Genomic DNA, 24,244 nt, shown 5'->3' on the forward strand with positions numbered 1-24,244 from the left:
GTCCCAGAGGGTGCTGAACCTGTAGCCTTTGATAATTCCTTTAATCCCTACATGCATTTCTGTATTTTCTATCTCTAAATCGCTAATAATAATTATGTATTTAGTAGTTCTCAGAAGGAATAATTTATTTGTGTATACAAAATATTTAGGAGAATTATGTTCCATAGCATTATTTACTAATTCTATTATTACTACTGCTGCATATTATATCATGACAAGCATGGGATATGAAATCGTTCTGTGTGGAATCCAGTAGTGGCTTTGACATCTTTAGCTGTGTTTTGGAGCCAGAATACTTTTCGTATCTCATATTCAAAATAAGACCTTCGCTGTAGAGCTATCTTCATACTTTTATATGAAACAAAGATTTCCTGCTAGCAAGACTCGGTAAATAAAATTGTTACTTAAAAACAGACTGTAAGATATCTCTGAGCTTCATTAGCATTCAAGATGGATCTAGCCTTTCCACTGTAGCATCATAAAAGCATATGAGTATAGGTCTTGCCAATAAGTCCAGAGCACATCCCTGCCTCTCCTTTGTTGGCTTTATAACCAGGCCATCTCTTAAGTAGAATGTTATCTACTTTAATAGACATCTGAATAATTTCCTTGAATTCTTGTTCTTTATTACTCCTATTGCTACATCAGCAGAACCCTACCATGCTGCCAATTCATGCCAAAATCAAAATTACTGTAAATGATCAAATAAGAATCCAAAATCTTTGTTTATCCCAGAGCATTTGTCCTCTACTTCACATTTTCATTTTTCTCCACACACTTTCTGAGGTGAATTGGAATCTTTTCTGAAGGTTTCTAAACTCATGTGTGTATATCTCTAATTGAAAGTGGTTCATCATCTTATGGAATGTTTTACCAGCACATTGTTCTATATTATGAATCTACTAATAATTTTTGACAGTTTCCCAGTATCCAAGGTCCAGCCTGAGTAAGAGTCATTGAGGACCAAATTTAGCCCTTTTAGGCTTTGAGGTTATCACTGTCCTCTAAACACAAATCAGTTGTTTATCTTTAATTAATGAGACTTAAGCCCCATTCTTCCTCTTTATCATTCATGTATACATATAATCCCTTTATTTTTATAGAAATTTACTTAGTTAATCTTTCACACACTATACTCAAATATTTGTAGAACATCCTGCCAATATTTCTGCTTTTGTGTTTTGACTTTGTTATTCATTTGCTTCATAGTTGGATATGAACCATAGCTTTGGCAATGCTGAAGCTCAAATGTGAGTTACCCACTCTATCTATTCAATCAGAGAGGTGAAGGAAAACCCTGTTCTTTTCTTAAAAGTTAAAAAGAAATGGACTTTTGTGTACTTTCAAGTCCCCAACAACATTTGCCAATTCATTTAACGCGATTCATATTTTCTGCTGAAATGTATAAGAGACTTCTGGTCTTAGCTCAGGAGTCTAGTATTTTATGACTATTTTGAAAATCAATAATCAAAATCAATGAATTTTTTTTTATTTTGACGCAATATTTGACACAAGTTTAATTAATTAGCACATACAACATAATAAGTCTCATTTTCCACACATGGAACATACAGGATACTGAGGAAATAATATAACAAGAAATAAATAAACATGGTCTATTGATAAAGAGTTATTACATGATAGGAACACTATATTGGGAGGAGTTTTCAACATCAAGTAATAAGAACTTTTCACTTATTTCTCATTATCTCACGTATTTATGTTTATATATCTTATTATAAATCATTTACATACTTTTCCCACCAACTGTAAATTCCATGAGGCCAGGAATGCAGCTCAGCATGAGCTTAGGGGTAAAGAGAAACCCAGACAGAGAAAGTCTTTGTCATCTTCTTAAACTTGGCTACATGGCTTCTCTCCTAGATAATCCTAAAAGACATTACTTCTCTCATTTAGTTATAATCCACAAAGTAATCTTAACAATACATGTCTCATCAAGTATTTTAATAATACACATTTCATGAATTTATCATAAGGAGTAAATTAAATTGCTTATAAGTATCTAATAAAGAAACTCTAGGTTAATGAATATACAGAGTAAATAACAAATGGACAGTTATTGAATGAAGTGAGCTAAATTTTTATCATATTTTTCTCATTTTAGAAACATAGAAAAATGGGGATTATGTATAAAAGCATAAAGTTTATTAAGAAACATGCTAGTATACTTAATTTTCCTACTTAAGAAATAGTTTGGAAAGAATAACCATTGTTCCAATTTATTTTAGCAAAAATTCTTTGATATGGCTTTTGGAAATGTTTACAAAATTGGTAAATTAGCCTCTGTGTATTAAATCACCTTAAAATACATGAATGAAAGGAAAAAGGGATGCAGTTGCAGAAGCAGATACGATAGTCAGAGGTAAGATTCAGACAAATTTGCTTCACAGAAATTAATACTCATCACTCTTTTCAAGTACCTGAATTACATATTGTGATTAGTTAATTAATTGTGGAAAATAAAATTAAACTGATAATTACATTTTCATGTTACTCAAAGTTACCCAACAAAACAATGAAGTTACTTGTGTTTGCAGTCAGAAAATCAGGACTTCAACATGTTCTCCACATATGCAGATAGGTTATTTGATTCTAAGAAATCATGGCTTCAGTATTCCTTGACTTCTTTTTGATGAGACAGGACACACAAAAAGACTGATAAATTAACTTATATGTTAATTTATTCAAATATTTAAATATTGTGTAAAAGGCTTTGGAAATAAAAAGTGTCATTAAGTTAATATTAATTATTAGTAAGGTTTACCTGCTTACAAACATTTATGTTTTCTAAATATTTTAACATCACATATGGTGCTGGTGAGGCAGGGCAACAGAATAATAGATCAGTGTCTCAAGATCACCTTCTATTTTGAGCAGAATTCCATGGTCCAGACAATTCATCTAATGCAAAAGTTTACTCATTGCATGATGCAGAAATCAGGGTCATCCGAAAGTATCTGAAGTCTGCCAAGCACCTTAGGCTTTCAGGTGGGTTGTGGCATGGCAGAAGAAATTAATATAACTTACTAATTTGGTACTTCATTTTGTTGTCCTAAAACTATCAGTTATATTGTAATGGAACCACTCCCATGACCTCATGTAACATTTACTACCTCAAAAATACTTCACCTCAATATGTTATTAAGCTCTAAAATCATGCATGTAAGTAATATTATGTAGACTGAACTAGTTATATATAGGAATTGAAAGGCATATACTTATGCATATATCCACTAAAAACAATGATAAAAGAGCTCATGGAATTGAAACAGAGCAAGGAAGGGTATATGGGAAAGTTTGGAGTGAAGAAAGAGAAAAAAGGAAATGAAACAATTACATTATAATATCAAAAAGAACAGAAAATAGATTGGTAGTATTAGGAATATTAAACATGGAATATCAAATATACATTCTAACCATGAAAGCTACAGTTTCAAATGCCTAGAATTATTACTATTTATTTTGTCAAAAAATTCTTTGCATGATTGTGTGGTAGATTGTGAATTGTACAATAGTCAACAGATCAAATGCTCATTAGATACCACCCTCTAGTTTTAATGTATGAACTGTCTTTAGTTAGTGTAGCATGTCCACTACAGGGCAAAGTTGCTTTCCATTATGAATCATTGATCTAGAACCTTTCAGATTCTTTATTTGTCTCTGAATAGACTGGGTCCAGAGGTGATTAAAATAAATTGAACTGTTTTTCACTACATAAATCAAAATTGTGCACACAGGGAGAGGGTGTCAGGCTGCATGCCTAATTTCCTGTATAGATCATATCTCATGATACAAAAAGAACCAATCATTACTTTGGACTATATCAAATATCAAAATGCAATAATATTTACCTCAAAATAAATGCACTCTAGAGAAAACATATGTGCAATGATTTTATATGGCTTTACCTTTCAACAATATTCTACAGTGATATTTAGAAACTGAGTCTTACTTTCTCAAACATCACTCTTCACAAAAGCTAATGTATCTTATGAGCTAATACTGTTTTCATGTATCAGTCTTTTGATCCAGGACCTTTGATTTTACACACAGACACACAGACACACAGACACACAGACACACAGACACACAGACACACACACACACACACACACACACACACAAAATGTTATACTTAACAGGACAAAAGGGTTTTATAACAAAATAATTGTCTTATAATTTTCATTGGATAATTTATGAAGCGTTTTTTTTTTGAAGAAACAATTACTGAAACACCTTTTAACACATAACAAGTATGTGTACTTACAGTAGAAGAGACACATTGTGGTGATTTGCCATGGAGTTATCTGTATTTTGATGCTAATTCCACTGCCCCTAGGACAGCTGCCTAGTCACATACTCAGGACTCAGGTGACTTCACCAGAACGTTCTCCCCATTTAATTTGTAAAATGCTGGTGAGGGCCGATACAGGATCGAATGAGGCCTGTCATTGGACAAGAAGGAAGGACAGGTGGGAGAAAAGTTTGAGGGAAGAGGAGGAGGGAGCAGAAGACAGCAGAGTAGACGTGGGACAACATGGAGGCTGACATTAAGATTCCACGCTGTACCTTTACAGGTTGGATGAATGTTCTTAAGGGATGGATGTGTACCGGGCTTTGTATGTTTAGGTGGGCAATTACATCTTATCAATTGGATCAAAGGTTATCGAGTTGTGTGATCTTTCATGTAGCGATGTAGTGTAAGAAAGTGTGCGGGGACTAGTGACATTGGGCCATTGCAGAACTGGGATGTGTGCTTCTAGCAAGATATTTACCAGATATTTTGGGGCACTGTGGTGACAGACCTAGTGGGGGATAAAGGACAGCGTTTTATATTTTATAATTTTATAATGACTCATCTTGTGTATTAACTGAGAATGCCACTTCTTATTGTTAGCTGCATAGCTTGTTTTCCACCTCTCATATCTTTGCTAGATTTCATAGCCACATAATCAGCTCCTCAATTTTGACCTGTTTTTTGGATACCCCACCCACACAACGTCTTGGTCCAATCCAATCAACCATCAACTCTCCTTGGACTATTCTCAGATCCTCATTGATCCATTGATTCTGCCCATCATCCCACAGACTCTTCACATTCAGCATGGTGCTCTGATATGTTTATCAGTTCCACACGGCACCCAGAACCAATATTCCTCTCTGCATTATGCTTCCCTCACCAACTCCTTATACTCTCCTTCTACTTACTCATTTTCCTTCAGCCACATTCATTTTCTTCCAAAACTATCTGCCTATATTCCTTCTCCATCCTGTGTATGTACTGTTTTCTATATCTGTCCCAACCATCAACCTTTATCTCCCTCTGCCTGCTTCTTTCTTTCACTGAGATTTCTCTTGAAATATCCTGTTATCACTGAAAATTCCCCATCACTTTGTATAAAATAAAAAATCTAATGGCAATGTCAGGCTCTCCCTAGCTTCGCTCTTATCTTCCTCGCTCTTATTTCCTTCTTCTACCCAGGGTTAGAGTTCTATGATTATAGGGAATTTCTCATCACTCTCCAGGGCTGTATTCACAGCTTCTAGGAAAGAAACTTACAGTAACCTATTTCCCTTAGTATTTTTCAGCTATATATCAAACACTTAAGTTAAAACAATTGTGATCTTGACAGACATTTAAAGAAACAAGAAGTGGAAGAAAAACATCTGAGAGAAGCTAGACTGGGTGGAGGATGACTTTCTGAAAAAATGTGATTGGAGATTAAAATACATTTAATTTTGGCAACTTGGAACCGACTCTTTCAGAATTGAATAATGTAGTCTAGGTTGAAACATTGAGTCTGAGACTTCATGATGCATTTAAGTACTGGCCAGGAGTTGTAAATACAACTTCAAATTATTAAAAATAGCAACAGAGGTTGGAGCAGGGTGGATGCTTGGAAATAAATGAAACAGAAATAATTTTCCCAAACTTGAAAATTTTTGATGAAAAAAATTTATAATCTTCAATAGTTACATCTAATTGTCAATCTGTTAATGAAGTAATTTTACCATAATTTTCTAACAGTAAGTTGACTGGAAATATTAAGTCTTTTCAGAAAAAAATTCCTTAGTGCCACTGTTTACAATTTTTAAAACGGATGTAGTATTCTATCCAATGTACCTTCAAATATGAGGATTATTAATTAAAGAGTAATTAGAGAAAAATTAAATGGGTTAGTTGCCAAAACCATGCTTTTCTGTCATTTTATTTCATCAGAAACTTTTGACAAGATATGGCTACAGTTATATATAATACTTACATTTTTAAACATTTTGACTGCTTACTCTTTCCTTCTTTGTCAGCTCCTAAGATTTTTGTTTTATGATTATTTTTGCATGCATAAAGGTTAGGAAATAACGTGTTATCCTCTACATATATGCATACAGAAATTTTTCTAGTATTTATTGCTTATTGTGTCTAGACACTAAGACAAAGTTCTATTGTTAATCTGATAATCAAAAAGAAAGAATTAAAGGCACTCTTTCCACACAAGGAGTTCAGTTCTAGAGCCTAAGCAAGTGTGCAATTGTCAATTGACCCTGTGCCCCATAGGTGCTCCAAATTCTACCTATACATATTCAGAATCTTATTTATTATGACAAGACACAAATTTTTCTTTGGCAATTTACTTGATTTAACATCTCCTTTTAAGTCATTATAATCATTTTAAAATAAACAATGGCTGATTCAATCCCTAAATTTCAGTGCAGGAATTCACTAATCAGTAAAAGGTTGAGGGAGACTATCAAAACACACAGAATGGGGTGTTGAATATCCCAAGTGCCTAATCAAGAGGTATTCACTCAAGAAACTTATCATTTATTCTGGAATACAGACATGCAAAAGAAAAGTCAATAATCAGTGAATGTGTAGCCATAAATGTGAGGCACCATTAAAGAGATTACAGGTGAGAGACTCACTCTTCAGTGGATTTGTAAAAGAGGAATTCATATGCAAACAAGTCTAAACCCTTAAAGTGTTGGGTAGATTTTGAGAGACACATTTCAGGAACAGAAAAGCCTTTGATTAGAGAAGCATGTTTACACAATAATACAGTATAATAATAGCATGAATCATATGAATCCTTTTACCACTTACAGGTCCTACTGATGTTCTGAGCATGGTACTAAGAAGTTTGTGCCTATTTCCTCTAAGTAAGAGGAAGAAAATGACAAAGTAGAGAAAATTCACGTAGCAATTCCAGATCAGTTCCCCAAGGCACACAGATAACAAACTTTCCTTTGTAACAGGAAGCTGTTCTGTTAATGAGAGGTGGGCTTAGAAGAGAAATAGAAAGTTGAACGTACACTTTATATTCTAGATCTTAATACCATTTTTAAAAGTTGAGTTTGTACATTAATCACTTTCCTGTATTGTGACCATATGCTGGAAACAGAGCAAGCCCCAGGGACTGACTTCTTCCAGCCATATCTCATATCCTAAAGCCGATAAAGCCTACCAAAATGTGCCCAGCAGTTGTCATGGCCATTCAAAACTCAAACCATACAGAAGACACTTGGAATTATATAACACACTTTTCATAGGTGTGCTGCTTATCTCAGTTGCTATAGAAAGGAAAGAGATTCTGGAAATTTTCAGTTACATATAAGGCTAATACCTAATAAATATCCCTTCAGGAACTGTCTAAATGTGGCTAGGTTAGTGGAAAGCATAGGCCAAATAAGAATGAATGAAAGTGTATGCAGATATATTGGCCCCAAGCTGTGCTTAATTCTTATTTAATATGTAGTCTTTGGGAAAGCATACTAGCACCTTATAGACTTCTAAAATTTTAAGTCTAGAAATACAGAACAGCAAAGGAGCACCTGTCCCAGTGAATTCGCTAACATCCCACAGGGTAAAATGTTACAGAGAAAATGTTAGCAGAGAGAAAGGGAGTAAAAAGTAAAGAGAGAGAGAGAAGTTAGAGCAACAGAGGGGCAGAGATGCCCATATGAGAACTTTTTTTGAGGAAAGGGAAGTGAGAGCACAAGACCAGAAAAATCTAGATGCAGATAGGAACTCTGATGGAGAAAAGTATATGATAGACTGCAGCTCACTGTCTAGGAATGGATGCACATTCTTCTACATATAGCATTGAGATGAATGATTCCATAACTTCCAGAATTGGGGGAGAAGCAGGAAGCACTGTTAATTCAGCCTGCTCTTAGGACCCTTGTTAGTACTTCATGCTTTCATGCCAAGAGGAGCCAGGCACTCTGTCCGTACAGGTTAGAGATTCAGTTCATTATTACATGGTTGCGCCCTGCAAGAACTGATGGGACATTCCTTGTTTTAAGGAATGTATGCCCTTATAAATTTCAATGATGTTAATTAGACTAAAATATTAATACAATCCTTCTCCAGTATTTCATAATACTGGTGTTAAGTCTATAACTCAAACTTTGGCTTCCTGTTTACTTACCTGTGTCTAGGTACATTCTAATGCAGATTTAATAATGTGAGATGTTGGTGACTTACCAATTTATGTTTCCTAGTATGATAAACTAAAATTAGTCAGAGCTAAGGATTAACTTATTTCCTCAGAAATACATTCTTTTAGTTTCTAGCAGTACCATTTTATCATCGCAACCTTTTATCAGATAAAATATTTTCTATTAAATTTGACAGATTTAAGTAAAACTACATGATAAGCTTCCTCCAAAGGAAATGAGTATCATTCTTCAAAGTAGAATCAATTTCTCATAGTGACAGATGATGTTTTTCAAATTTAGCCGCAATCTAACAATGGTACTTTGATGTCTGAAATAATTGACATCCAGAGGGAGTCACTGTTGAAAGTGCATTCTCCTTATAGTTGGGCAGTTCTGTCATGGACTTGCAGGAGACTCTTGCAGTTTTTAATCTTACAAAGTACTTTGCACTAGAGAAAAATATTCACTTTAAAATTTTTATTTAATAAGGGGGAAATATTTTGGACTGGGAAAAAATCTCTTTTTCTATCTTTTGAGACGCACTGTAGTATGGACAGTATAATATTCATATATTAGAATCGACAAATATATAAAATTAAAAGTTAACACTAGTTTATTTGAAATTTATTCAGAATATCTAAGCTGGGGTGAATATAAAATTGAAGTAAAAATGACAAAAAGATGTGTATATCCCAGGTCTGCAGCACAGGTCTGTACTGAAGCTGTAGTAGTACCCAAAGCCTTCCTCATGAAGTGCAGGGACTGTTAAGTCTATTGGACTTTAGGATCTCTGTTGTGAACCCCTGACAAAACTATGTGCGGTACCAGATAAGTAAAATATGGATAATGCACTGAATTTGTCAAAATAAGTTATCATATTATATATCCTTAACTTTTTATGTAACTTCTATTATTAATTGTTCTTTAACCCCCTCCGTGAATTCTGGTCACTCTCCATCCTCTCTTCTCTTCCTCTCATCCCCATTAAGCTCCTCCCTTTCCTTTGACTCATTCCATAGACATGCCCTATAGCTCTGTTCTACAAGCTGTTATGTACCCAGGGAGATCTGTGTAACATGAACTAATTTTTGGAAAATCACCAGTGGTTACAGAACTGAAGACAATGACTGCCACTTCAGGTAGTGCATAATCCAACAAGCAGGAGTAGGGCCCAGTGAGTCCTTACCACTGTCCCAATCTCTGATTGATTGTTGACAGGCCCAGTCTTATGTAGGCTCAATCCACGCAAGTACACAGCCTCTGTGAGCTCCTGATTACACAGCTGTGTCATACCCAGTAGATGAAATTTCCTGGCCCTTCCCTCTTAAATGGTTATCATTTAAATATGATATTGTTTTTTTCTTTGTTTTTTATTTATTCTTTTTTCGTGTATTACATCCCTGCCACAGTTTTTTCTCCATCTTCTCAAGTCAACCCCTTCTTCCCCTAGGTCTTCTCCTCCTTTCCCTTCAGAAAGGAGCAGACCTCCAGAGATAACAGCCAAACATGGCATGTCAAGTAATAATAAGACTAGGTACCTTGTATTAAGGCTGGACAAGATAACCCAGTAGAAGGAAAGGGATCTTAAAGCAGGCAAAAATTCAGAGACAGCCCCTGCCCCTGTTGGCAGGAGCCCCACAAGAACACCAAACTACATAACCCTAACACATATGCAGAACCATACAGGCTCCCTGTTGATTTCTGGGAGCTCCTATACCTCTTTTTCATTGATTCTCTGAACCATGTTTATGTGCTGTTCTTGACCCCACTGGCTCCTAAAATCCTTCTTCTCCTTCTCCACTGGAGTGCCAGATTTTGACCTAGTGTTTGTGGGTTTCTGCATCTAGTCCTATCAGTTTTTGGATGAAGCCTCTCTAATGATGACAATGCTAGGCTCTGGTCTATGAGTATAGCAGAATATCAGTAGAAATCATTTTCAAGACTTGTTTGTTTGTTTATCTTGCCAGTTGTGTTTGGTTCTATCCTATGTCTCTGGGCTATCCAGCCTCTGTTTCTTGACCCTTCAATGTCAGGGGTGGGCTCCCTTTTATGGCATGGATTTCAACCTAGACCAGTCATTGGTTGACCACTCCCGCAATTTCTGTGCCACCATTACCCCAGTGCACCTTATAGGCAAAACAAGTTTTAGGTCAAAGGTTTTGTGGCTGGGTCATCTCAATCCTTCCACAGCAAATCTTGCCTGGTTACAGAAGCTTGCTGGTTCAGGCTCCCATATCCTCTATACTGTGATCTTTGCTAGGGTCACTTTAGTGGATTGCTAGGGGTTTCCATTGCAGAGGGTTTCTACCTTGACCCTGAAATACTTTGTCTTAGTTAGGGTTTTACTGCTGGGAACAGACACTATGACCATTGCAATTCTTATGAGGGCAATATTTAATTGGGGCTGGCTTACATGTTCAGAAGTTCAGTTCATTTTCATCAAGGCAGGAACATGACAGTGTCCAGGCAGACATGGTGCAGGAGGACCAAGTTCTACATCTTCATTTGAAAGCCACTAGAAGAAGACTTGCTTCCAGGCAGCTAGGGGAAGGGTATTAAAGTCGACACCCACAGTGACACACCTACTCCAGCAAGGCCACATCTCCTAATAGCGCCATTCCCTGGTCCAAGCACATACAAACTGTCACATACTCTCAGTTCCCACTGTCTCTCCCAGTACTCTCTTCTTCCACTGCCAATCCGATCTCACTATTTCCAGCCCCAGCTGCCCCCAGTCCACCCACAAAATCTGTTCTATCCATTCTTTCAAGGAGATTCATGTACACACATAAACACACAAATGTGTTCATGTTGTGCTTGTAATCTTGAGCCCTCCTTCCATCCGTATTACTTATCCTTCCAAGATCTATGGATTATAACATGATTATCCATTACTTTATAACTAATGTTCACTTATAATTGAGTACAAACAATGTTTGTTTTTCTGGGTCTGAGTTACCTCAGTCGTGATGATTTTTTTCTCCTTATATCTGTTTCCCTGCAAATTTCATGTTTCTTTGTTTGTTTCTTTAACATGTGAGTATAAAACTTCATTGTGTACGTGTACCACATTTTTTTTTGTTTTTTTTTAATTTTTTTATTAACTTGAGTATTTCTTCCATTCTTTGGTTTAGGGACATCTAACTTGTTTTCAGTCTCTGGTTATGATGAACAAAGCTCATAAGAATGTAGTTGAGCAACTGCCCTTGTGGTAGGACGGAGCATCCTTTGAGCATATGCCCAGAAGTTTTCTTAAGTCCTTTAACAATAGTTAATTTAATTGGCAACAAGCTATTAAGATACATTGTCCCTCTTATCAGATTTTTAATCTTTTTTCTTGCTATTGCTGGGGACCAAACCTAGAGCCATTTGTTTGCAAGTCAAGCACTTAACCACTGAGTTAAATTCCAGCACATGTTTGTCTTTTGTAATGCATCTTTAAATATGAAAGGTTGACATTCATAACGGACCCTATCTTTTTGTTAGAAACCAGATCAGATACTAAAAAGCTAGAATTGGAACAAATTGCCATACATATCAGAGTTAGGTGGTATATGATGTCATATATTTGTAATTCCTGCACTCAGGAGATTGAAGCAGAAGGATGGTATATTCAAGAACAGCTTGAGGACACATTGATAACTTATCGCAAAATGTATATGCAAATAAACCACAAATTAAATTCAGGTAAAAATCATAGGGAGGACAGCCTGTGTGTTTCCCTTCTACCAGGCCCATGGCTTAAGAATAAGTATATACAATCTGTCACTATTTTTAGAAAGAGCTCAGGAAATATATTCTCTCAAGGACAGATGTGATACTTTTATTTCAATCATTACTCAAAGATCTGACTTAAAAAATATCACTGATGTCTAGTCATTAGTGGTGGACAATGCAGGAGTGCACTGTCTCAATATCAAAACATACAAAGTATGTATTTCACAACATGGTTATTCAAAGTAATATTAACACTAATATCACTAATCCTTAAGCCAAGACAGTTTTACATTGAAGTTCTATGAAGGAGTATTCTCTTACTCGCCTGAATAAGTCAAGACCTGGCATTATTCTGTGAAAAATGTTCTCAGATTCTTTTATCCTTTCATGTGACCTTCAGTTAGAACATTGAGTATCAGATTCTCATGTCACTAGGATCCTTATTTCTAATGAGAAAGCCATGCACTATTTCAGGATGACTAGCTGTGGCAGGAAGCTGATGATTCACTGGAAATCCTATAAGACAATCTTGAGAAGTGCTGTGTCTTGAATTGTGTTCTAAGTGGTCCATTTGATGTCTTGTTTTCTTTCCACTTTCCCCTTCCAGTGAAATCAGATGAGTTACAGACAATCAAGAAAGAATTAACCCAGATCAAAACTAAAATTGACTCCTTGCTAGGGCGCCTGGAGAAGATTGAGAAGCAGCAAAAGGCAGAAGCAGGTAAGTGGAAAGAAATCTGTGTCTACAGACAGGCTGAAATTAACCCAACGCCATCAATCATAGAATGCAGGCCAGAGAGACACCAGCTGAATCACCATGTTAACACAAAACCACAATTGCACTAATAGAATTCATTCACTTTGGAACATGTGAACCGATATTTTTAAGATTGAATTCTTGAAAGGGTAGTATTTTAATAGAACAATCAATAATATTTGAGTCACAACTGAAATTTTCTATCTCAATATTAAGTAATTTGTAAAGAAAATAAAGGCAAGTAATGAATAGTGTTGTCAGGATAATATATTATTCACATTTCATTGTATTTAACCACAGCATAATACAAAAATATTGCAAAGGCCATTATTACAAAGCCCAATTTAAACATCGTAACCCAATTTCTGAAACCTGGAAGCCGGCAGTATGTCCCTGACACCCACAGGCTAAATGAGTGATTATTCCTTTACCAGTCAGTGAGCTCTTTTTGAATTCTGGCCATAGCTCCCAGCCACAGTCTAATCAGTTTTTACACTTTTATTGTACGCTGTTTTAAGATCATAAAAATGAAGTTTTGGATGAACTCAAAATTGTTACACATTTTGAAACGTGATTTTTCAAGTCTTGTATGTGCTTGTATGACCTTATTTTAGGTCTTGACCTTGCTCCAAGAATTGTGTTATAACCTTGTGTGTGTGTGTGTGTGTGTGTGTGTGTGTCTATATATATGGTACTGAGATTCACATGATACATAACTTCCTAGGAATTTCACTTCTTCAAATAAAATAAATGAACAATACAATTTTGACAAGTTTTTATTAAATTTAAGCTCCTTTCACAGAATGTACACAAAGGTTCACAGATATAAATCAATTGTGACTTACATGAGTCTTAAGACCAGGCTTCCCTGAAGTGGGGCTACTAGGCTACTTTTAGATAGGAGAACATTCAGGGACTAGAGTTGTAGCTGAGGCTCCTGACTGGAACCCACAGTCCTGGTGCTAAAGTAAATAGGAGCCTGCCTGGTACCTGTTGACTTGTGACTGGAACTGGAGCCTACTTCCGGGCCGAGCTATGTAGCATTTCTAGTCTAAAGCATATCAAAATAAGGTAATTCAACTTATATTTTTAAAGTATCTCATTAAAAAATAACAGGAGTCAGTAACTCTCCCCAGCATGTTAATAAAAGTAAAGATAGACTGAACTGAACAATGTCCACTGACATTTTCTATATCACGTATTTATACTGAATAAGTCATGGTTACCTACACTTTTCAGTAAAGATATTTAGAGTTATAAAAAGTTTTGATGCATTGTCTACAACCATAATCTAAAGTGTCGCTGTAACTGAAGTATCCTGTGATGTTGCCTAAGTCAATATTTCCCTTTGAGGAACTTCTGTAGAATTCATTATTATGTAAAACAACCCTTACAGCAAAAGACTTTGATAACCAATTTGCACTTCAGTTTAAAGGATTATAGAGAACTCATTTAAATATAAATCACCTCAAAGAGAAAAATGTGATCCTTATTCCAGCATATTATACCTTCCGGTTTCCTGCAATGAATTAGACCTGCCACAGATCATGCTGGAAGATCATCTATAATCTTAACACTCCAATTCAAGCCCTGGTTTTCCTTTTATAAAAGCTGTCATCTTGCCTTTGCTCATCTTTAAACTTTTTCCAGTCAAGAGACTGTTACTTTCAAAATGACAAGTCTTGTCCTTGCTTTTGGCATCTCTCTTCCTTTTAGATGCTATGAAGAAAATGAAGGTATTTAATTTGTATCTTCATTGTCCTTGTAATTGCCTTCTGAATAGCATCTGTATTTATAGAGACAATGCAGTACTCTTCTTCATTTCCTGTATTTTCTCAGTGGAAAGAAATCAGTTATATGGAAAGAGTTAACATTCTGTTATGGAGAGAAGAGTGAAATGAATTAAAATTCATTAAAAGGTACTCAAAGCCTCCTTATTAAATCCAGGGGCACTAATTTTAATGCTTAATTAGTTGAAAGCCAATTACTGAGTAGCTAACACTTATTCTTCATCATTTCTCTTTATACATCTCATCCCATACTTGGTATTAGCTATGAAATAAGGAATGTTTCCAACATAAATAAAGTGGGAGCAAGGAAACAGGTGACTAGGAAGAAAATGCCACAGAATATGAATGTGCCCTGAACCCCACATCGACTAGGTTCTGAGTGAACTTCATGAGGTTTTTTCCCCCACTGATTTCAAAGCAAATTCTCAAATATTCAGACAAAATTGCTACAAAACACGGTCATATTATAATGAACTGTCTACTCCATAAGTTGCTTTAAGAGATATCTATGTGTCTCTTTATTTTGACATTATAATCTTTCTATGTAAAAGATCATATTTCCTTTACCCATTTTACACATTGTAGTGCTATTTACTATTACCAGGTATGTAGCAGACTTGAGACCTTTAAAACTATAGGAATCAACAATCTCTTGCAATGATATCCAAACACTTAAAATTGTGGTTACTATGATTCTACCATGAATATATTGTTGTTCTACTAAATAAAACAACTTTTAAAGGATGCAAGGAGCATAGATTATGGAAAACAACAAGTAGCATTTTGTATCAGTTTAGCCTATAACTGGATCTCATTCCTAGATGATTCTTTAGAAGTAACAAATGTAAATTATTCTACACACACACACACACACACACACACACACACACACACACACACACACACACAGAGGGAGAGAGAGAGAGAGAGAGAGAGAGAGAGAGACAGAGACAGAGACAGAGACAGAGACAGACAGAGACAGAGACAGGCAGAGACAGAGAGAGAGACAGAGGAACAGAGACAGAGAAACAGAGATACAGAGACAGCAGAGACAGAGAGAGTGACATATAGACAGAGGCAGAGACAGAAAAGACAGAGACAGAGACAGAGAGACAGACAGGAAGATGGAGAAAATCAGAAACAGAGACAAGAGGCACATCCTGTATGTACTGGTGAAGGACCCTACAGCCTAATACTTATTTCTAATGCCCAAACTATTAAGAATAAGGATGGATAGAAGGTATTTCAGATATGCAAGATACCAAAAAAGCTTAGCTGCAAATTAAATGTTAAAATATAGATTGAACAGAAATAGATCTATGAACCTGAAATAAAGTATCTGAACATTCACCAATGTAAAAATTCCCAGCACAAAACAAGTCATTAAGGCTCCACCTGAAGCAAGAGGAGGTAAGTGTCCTCAGGAGCAAATGAAATTAAATAAACGAATGGCTGAAGTGAAAATACCTTTTAGAGATAGCTGGAAATTTCTGATTGGCTGGGTGTTTTAGAGTTTAGCTTTTTCTCTTCCCTCTCTCTCTCCCTCCCTCTCTCTCTCTCTCTCTCTCTCTCTCTCTCTCTCTCTCTCTCTCTCTCTCTCTCTCTCTTTCTTTCTTTTGCCATGTCTACTTTGAGTTGGGTTTCGTATCTTGCAGAGAAAAGCAAGTAGGTACATCTGTCAGCTTATATCTTCACACTTGATTTGCTACAACATTTCCCCTACAGTACTGGGAAAATGCACTTCAATACAAAATCAGAGGAGAGAAAAGGGGAAAATACAGCTTTCCCAAAACAGTCACCTCGTGATAAATTAAGCAGAATAGATCCTTGAGATGGCTATAGAGGAGATCCTAAGAGATAAGTTGGTCATGAGCTTTGCAGAAACACAAGCCAGGCCAGGGACACAAGACACAGATATCAGAGAGACTTATCACATCAAACTTCAGGAGAGGAGACACTTAAATTCAAAGAAGTTGAGAAAGTAATATGTTAGAGATAAATTTGCACATCTGTGTGGGAAAGGGATAAATTTGTATAGTCCTTAGAGTGGTCCCTTGAAACTAACTTACTGAAAAAAATAAGACATTTTTAATTATAAGTAAATTGTAAGTAAAAAAATAGTCTTTTTAAAACAAGTTCAGGAAGATAGTATTTGGTGTATAGTCACAGATTAGCTTCTCAAAACATTTACAATCTTAAAGTAAAAAATGAAAATTGAATCAATCTAATTTACAATTGCTTACTATTTTCTAGAGAGATGGGGAGTGAGTAAAAATTATTTCACCAATAAACGTCTATGAGATATTGAGAATTATGTCAACAGATAATTCATGAAGAATTAAAAGGGAGTATGGTTAGAAGCAAAAGGTGTGACATTTTAGAGAGTCAGATAGAGGAGCAGAAATCTTTAAAGAGCTGTAAATGGTTGACAGACAGGAACTACTTTTCATAATAGGACTTATTATTATCGGACTACAAACCCTGCATGCTTGTAAAGAAACTAACTTAAAGGAAGACTGTCAAGAATTCTCTTTATTAATCTCAGATATACAGAAAAGCATCCATACACTGACTACAAGGCATTAGCAGTACTGTTTTCAAGACTATTGCCATCTGAGCTGGGCACAGAACTCAACTGATTAAAGATCAAGGTAGAAGATGTACGAATGTTACACAAACTGCTTGAGCTATGCTGAAAGGTGTTGCCAGCACCTGGCCAAAGGGGTTAGGCAAACTCTGATTGATAATTGCCTCTAGCAAGGTTGAGCTCTTCTCTCCAAATAGATGGAGTCTATCCATCCATCTAATGATGACCTGTTGGAAGGCAAAATCCTAAATATGGAGAACATTCATAGGTGAACAATATACATATCTCAAACAAACAAAGGAAGAAGAAATGATCTAACATTTTTCAAAGTGAAGATTCTGAGAGGAAGTCTGTGCCTGGAGTCAACAAGAAGCCTGTGTAAAGTTTTGATAAACACATGAAACACGAATGCTTTCTTGGTGCGAACTGTTATGTCATTACTTCAGTTTAGATCTCATTTTCTTCTGTGTCCTGTCTGTGTCCCATCACTACTCTGTAAATCTTGTGAATTCCATTCACAAACATGAGCATTAGCTTCTATTATTCTGATAGCTGGTGTTTCCCAATCTGACCTTTGTTAGATTTCCCCTACCCCATAGCTCTGCTTTCCCCAAGACCACTGCCCATATCCAATGTTGATCCTGTCTCCCATACTCACAGTGCTTTAATCCCTTGTTGACATGTATTTCACATGTGCTTCACTTCAAGGCTATTATCCAGTGATGTGACAGTTTTACTGAGTGGTGCAACAGTCACCACAATTCACTTAAGTTATGGTCACTCCCTAAGAAACATCACTTCTTGGTTCTTTTCTGCCTAAGTCATTTTCTGTGTGGCAAGTGAATTCCTATTATTGAAATAGAAGGCCACAGACAGGAGTGAGATAAAATTAGGTGCACACCCCAGAGATTGAATCTAACTGATTCTGAGACACTTGGAAAATCCCCTCATAAAATTTATAAAATGAGAGAAACAAAATCTCCTTCAAAATTATAATGTTTAAGTAAGCATAATATTTTCTTAATTTTCAAATGATTCACATTAAAATTTTAGTAGTTTTTCATGAACAACTTGAGGTTATTCTCTAAAACTTTATTTACGTAACTGAAATTTTAACAAAAATATATTTCTCATATGTAATTTTCCTGAAATCTATTTATGTGTTTGTTACTGATAGCATCCATAATGAATTGAATATTTAGCAGTCACATTTTTAAATCATTGAATTAAAACTCATATAGCTGTTTAAATAGAATGTTTAAAAAATAAGCTGCAACTTGGCATAAAAAAGATTAATTGCAGAATACTATCTTGACAGTAATAAAAAATGGGAGTGTTTTTATAACAACAATTTTTTCTGTCATCTAAGTACAATTCAGCTGGTAATTATCTAACAATTAAGCCAGCATGTCAAAAAGCTTAATTGCCACCTCAATCAATTTTCAGTCATATTGAAAATAACTGTGAAGAAAATGCAATTTAATAAAAATGCTTTGATGACAAATCCCCACAATTGTAACTTGTTTCCTGGATCATATATAGCTTTGAAATAAAATTAGATATGCTGAAAAAAATTTTAATATGAGGACAGAAATTTAGCATCAGATGATTTCTTTTCATGTCATTTGAAGTCATAAATATTTCCCCTTAATCAGAAAACCAATCACTTTTGCTTTATTTTCCTTTGATAGTCATTGTTTGACTAAAATATGTTCCCTAACTGAACATATTTCTTCATTCTGGAACTTGGAGATTATTTTCTATTTGAAGCAATTCAAAGTATTCTTTCCCTGTATGTCTGATAAACTCCTCTGCATCCTATTATTCATTAGGAGAGAGTAGAGGCTGTTGAGGCAGATATCTTCCTGTGGATTCTTACTCTTATATGCTTTATTTATGCCTCAGTTTCCCTGTGTATACAAAGAGCAATACTATTTTTTCAGAAGTGTGTTCCAAGGACTAATGCTTAGGACTGTTGCATGGTCAGCACTTTGGAAGAACTCAGTATCTCTCTAACTTGTGGTCATTATAAATGTTTTCTTTCTGTAATAATCTTATAATTTAGATATTGCTGGATTTTATATTTAACATTAACTGCTAGCTTTTGCAGTCCTTGTCCATACATCTAAACAAAAGTCTAATACTAACTCAGTTCTCTGCTCAGAAAAGAAATCCATCACTTTGACATAAATAACCCAACAGAGAGGGTTATTTTTCTTTTGCAGAACTGTCAGTATAAGCATGAAAAGTTCTCCTCTAAGAATACTTCAGGCTCCATATTCTATCCACTTCCTAGTGATGGGCTGTGGAACAAGATGTGGCAGGAATGTTCATTTTCCCTCTTCAGAACTTCTATTTTGCTATGATGGTGCCAAATTCAACTGCCATTTTATTTGTGTAGGAATAATTTGAAATGAAGACAGAGGTTTTTATTATTTTATTCCATACAATTAACAAATATATTCAGAAAAATGTTTCCATGTAGGGCTGTGACCTAGAAAACAGAAAGAAAAGGGGGAAAAAAGATACAAATATTTCTACCAAAAGGAATCTCTACTGATAAATATGAATGCACACACATAATGCATACGCATGCCTCTTCCCATGTGTTCACACAAAAAGAATTAGGGAGATAAGACAAATGCCCCAAAATTTAGATTAACCAAACACTGCTATTAATTTCTAAAAGAAATAAATTAAGTATTCAAAAAGTAGAACTAATTCCTTTGCTTCAATATCAACAAGATTTTTTGAGGAACCAAAATTGATCATTCAGCTGCAAAACAGCAGCTTAATGGACAACTGTGCTTTCATGTGTGACTTATTCATAGATCCTATAATTATTCAGTATATGGGACACTTCACACTGAGCCAATGAAAAATGTTTATTCTGACCACACCTTACAAAAATGCATACTGGCCTCATTTCTGTTAAGCTGCCATGAATCAACCATCATAATTAAGAGTTTTATATTTCAACCCAGATAATTTCTCCTAAGCATTTAAGCTTTCAAGTTAATGAATGAATGGATAAAGACAGGTTATAGGTTTGTCTTTCCAGCCTTGAACTATATTAATACACTGTTGTCTTTGAAGTATATTCTCTGTGGAATTACATATAAATTCTCTGTGTAAGTAAGAGACAACAAGCAACTTAATATATGTCTGTTTTAACAGAAATAGAAAGGCTCTATGAAAGCCAAGACACAAAATTATCTCTTCAAGATGGTCTTAAAAATCAAAAGTGGAGGGTTTTGACAAGGACAATTTGTATAGTAATCAAATAATCAATAAAGATTTCACTTTATAATTGTTTTAAGCTTTTATGCTCATATGTTTTTGTGGTCTCTGCAATTAAAAAGCACAGTCACTTTTTTTGTCGTTTAAAAATTTGCTATTTTGAGAACACAATGTTACATTTTAGCTTACCTTTTAGAGAAGGAAACTATAGTTCATAGGAATAGTAACTAGCAAATATGTGTACCCTGAGTCTTATACCCTAATGACATAGCACCACTTCTACTTGAAAGGCACAAAAAATAATAAAAGGCCATATCAGCCAATTGCCTGAAAATAAACCTCAGTTGGCAATGAACCTCTCTGTATTGCCCCTATGGGTCTGGCAAAGACTTTGAGAAGAAAGTGGTCACATTTCCCACAAACACTGAGATGTTAGTACAACAACGAAAGATCCAGTTTAATTTGGATAAGAATTACCTAGAACTTAGAAAAAGAAAAGAAACTTGTAATATAATAACTACTTTATAGTCTCATAGAATGCTCTCTGGTAAAATCACGTAACGACCAGAGAAAAAGAAAAAGTCTACACTCCCACAGCTTTATCAGCGTAGCATACATACATATGGAGATGAAGCCCCTCTTGACATATTGGCTACATGTGGTAAGATCTCAGAGGCTAATAAATAGATGGGAAATTTTGTTATACATAGGTTCTGTGGATGTATTAGGAAAATAGCAGGGCATTTTAAGATGCCTACTATAAATATGTACTATAATTATAATTTCATTGAAACAAGGTCTAATATGAGAAAGATTTTTAGGGTTGGGATTTAGCTCAGTGGTAGAGCGCTTGCCTAGCATGCAAGGCCCTGGGTTCGGTCCCCAGCTCGAAAAAAAAAAAAAAAAAAAAAAAAAAAAAAAGAAAGAGAAAGATTTTTTAACCACCATTCCTTAATCCAAACAGTAACTGTAGTTAGTGTTGAGTTTGATGAGGTTAAATACACACACACACACATACACACACACACACACACACACACACACACACACACACACACAGAGTAAGAATGTACTGTCTTTCTTTGATGCAATTATACACATTTATGCAATCTTTGGCAGTCTTTAAAATATTTTCCACACTACACATTGTTAATATTCAGGGCATGCTTTATGTATTGATGTGATGTAATCACGTGGCAAAACTTAGAATGAAACTTGGTATTTACATGACCAATGCTAAGTAACTTAAATACCACTGGAGCCCTGTCATCTCATAGAGGGCATGGCAGGCCTCACTTTTCTGCCTATATCGTTTGTAGAATTAAAATGAAAGAATGTATAGGCATACATTATAGAAGAAACTACTGTGATGGTATTCAGCAATGTGTCCAAAAGGTTATCTATATACTTATATAATAAACTTTTTTCAATGTTTATTGTATTTATTCAAAATTTATAGATCAATGGTTAGTTTCCTCATAACACACTTTATGAAAAAGTAGGAAATGAATGTTCTGGATGTGTCCTCTCTAAGTTATAATTATTGTCATGAAAGATGAAGAAATAAGCTCAATATGAAGCCTATTTAAAGCTCAAGTCGAATTGTGGAATAATGCTTTAATAAAATAATGGTAAGCAAAATTAATGAAAATAACATAGCTTTTAAGCACACAGGGGAAAGTTGCAGAAAGAGAAACAAGATCTCATCTTGTGTGTCCAGTGCTTCTTGGAATGTTCACAGGAGAAGAAAACCCATAGAGAAATAGCTGCAAGGTTGGCAGCATTAATTCCATGTATGAATTTCTGCATTCCAAGATTGTAGTGTACGAATCCTGGAAATTGGAGGGAGTTCTGTTAGTGTGGCTGTACCTTATTTTGCCGAGCACTTACTATTTGCAAACCACTATACTTGCATTTTTATTTTCTGCATCAAACTTTAAAAGTTTAGGAAACATTTATCATATGTAAAAATGAGAAAATAATCATATGGTGGGTCCATCATTTCTTCCTTCCCACTTAAGAAATTAGTCTGGACAATATGACAAAAGAGTTTTTCAATCAGAGACTATCCTTCTTAGAGTCTCATATAAAGTGAAGTATTTAGGAAGATCAGTATGCTAATGTAAATATTTATTTATATATTCTACCATCTAGAGGCCCTAATTTTTTTGCCAACTTTAGTTTTAAATAAAATTGCTTACATGTAAACACACGCAGATGTATGCATGTAAATAAATGACGGAATAAACTATTGAAAATATCCCTATCTTTTACATGCTGTTCACAGCTCAGCCCATTTAAGAGTTCCCTGTTTTTTCATGGTTTTTCCAAATGACTTACTAGCAAGCCAAGGTAGTAGACATCTGCTTTCTCCCCTCCTAGAAGCTCAGAAGAAGCAATTGGAGGAGAGTATAGAGCTGATCCAAGACGAATGTGTGTCAGAGAATGCAGACCACTCCACAGAGGAGCCTGCTGAAGGAGGGCAAGAAGCGGATGGAGGAGAGATGACTGATGGGGTAGAGGAGGACTTCGATGAAGATGGGGGTCACGAGCTGGTAGGAACGCAATATTTGGGGGTGTCCACATCTGTTGGGTGACAGCAATAGCATTTGATCAATGCATTCATTCTAAAATAAGGATTAAATCATCCGAGGCTTTTTTTTATCTTGTATCAATATATTTTAGGGAACATGAATATAGTGCTTTGCACACAGCAAGTGCTCAATACATTTTTTATTAATTTCAACTATGAGGGTGAAAATAAGTACTATATAAGGTATATTAGGTATACATAACGTCCCAAATGAAAGACTTTCTTCCCCTCATTCGTATGGAAATAATTTGGCATTTGTACAGTTAAATGTATGGATAGATATAATGTGCTGGTGACAAAAACCATCTCTTGCAAGATGCATAAGACCTCCTTTTAACATTTATTTAATTTCATTCACTTGCTTATTTTGTCTATGCATGTACATACATGCTTTTACACTTGTATGAAGATTGGAGAACAGCTTGCTGCAGTCAGTTCTCGTTTTCCACCATGTGGAACCCAGGAAAAACTCAGGTTGTCAGTCTTTACAGCAAGGACTTTCCCAGAGCCATGTTTTTTGGCTTCCTTTAATTCATAGTTTTACTCACTGATAGTAGTCACACACACTAGCTGCATGGCCATTCATCCTCTCCACAGTGGGCCTGCCATGGTGACCCTTTAGTATGATGTCACCTCATCATTTCCAGTGTCAGTACTGCTTGACAATCAATTATTATTGTTTAGGAATTTAGCTAAGACCTGATTCTTAAAAGTTTTGTTTCCCCAATGTTGAAATCAGTACACTGTTCAGTTGCAAATACCCTTTCCTTGACAACTACACCAGACACTTGGTAAAAACATGTTGATCTTTCATCGACCATGAAATTAAATACTATATCTCAAATAAATTGATTAATAGTTATGGAGGATAGTGTGAATATTTGTGTGGGTGTACATTTGGGTTATGCGATGTATATGTGACTAACCCTCAATATTTATAGATGATCTTAGTTATATATTACATAAATATATTTACTAGATATATAACAGGTTCTTCCAGGTAATAATATATTTGCATTTATTATAAAACTTAATTTTATGTTTTGGTTATTGTCATTAATATTTGATACGGTAGTAAACTTAGCAACCAATTCAATGAA

The 24,244-nt window shown here is 35.2% G+C and overlaps 1 protein-coding gene across 1 annotated transcript in view; it reads left to right on the forward strand.

Annotated features, from left to right (window-relative positions):
* Ralyl (RALY RNA binding protein like) overlaps nucleotides 1-23,937 on the forward strand; it is a 680,590-nt gene extending 656,653 nt beyond the window's left edge. The window contains exons 7-8 of the mRNA XM_032898664.1: nucleotides 12,785-12,898; nucleotides 22,934-23,937. Of these exons, the coding sequence (XP_032754555.1) occupies nucleotides 12,785-12,898; nucleotides 22,934-23,148 (329 nt within the window). The 3' untranslated portion in view covers nucleotides 23,149-23,937. The remainder of the gene's footprint in view (nucleotides 1-12,784; nucleotides 12,899-22,933) is intronic.
* The last annotated feature ends 307 nt before the right edge of the window (nucleotides 23,938-24,244 follow it).

Source organism: Rattus rattus, chromosome 3 (assembly GCF_011064425.1).
Source record: "Rattus rattus isolate New Zealand chromosome 3, Rrattus_CSIRO_v1, whole genome shotgun sequence".
NCBI classification, from domain to species: domain Eukaryota; kingdom Metazoa; phylum Chordata; class Mammalia; order Rodentia; family Muridae; genus Rattus; species Rattus rattus.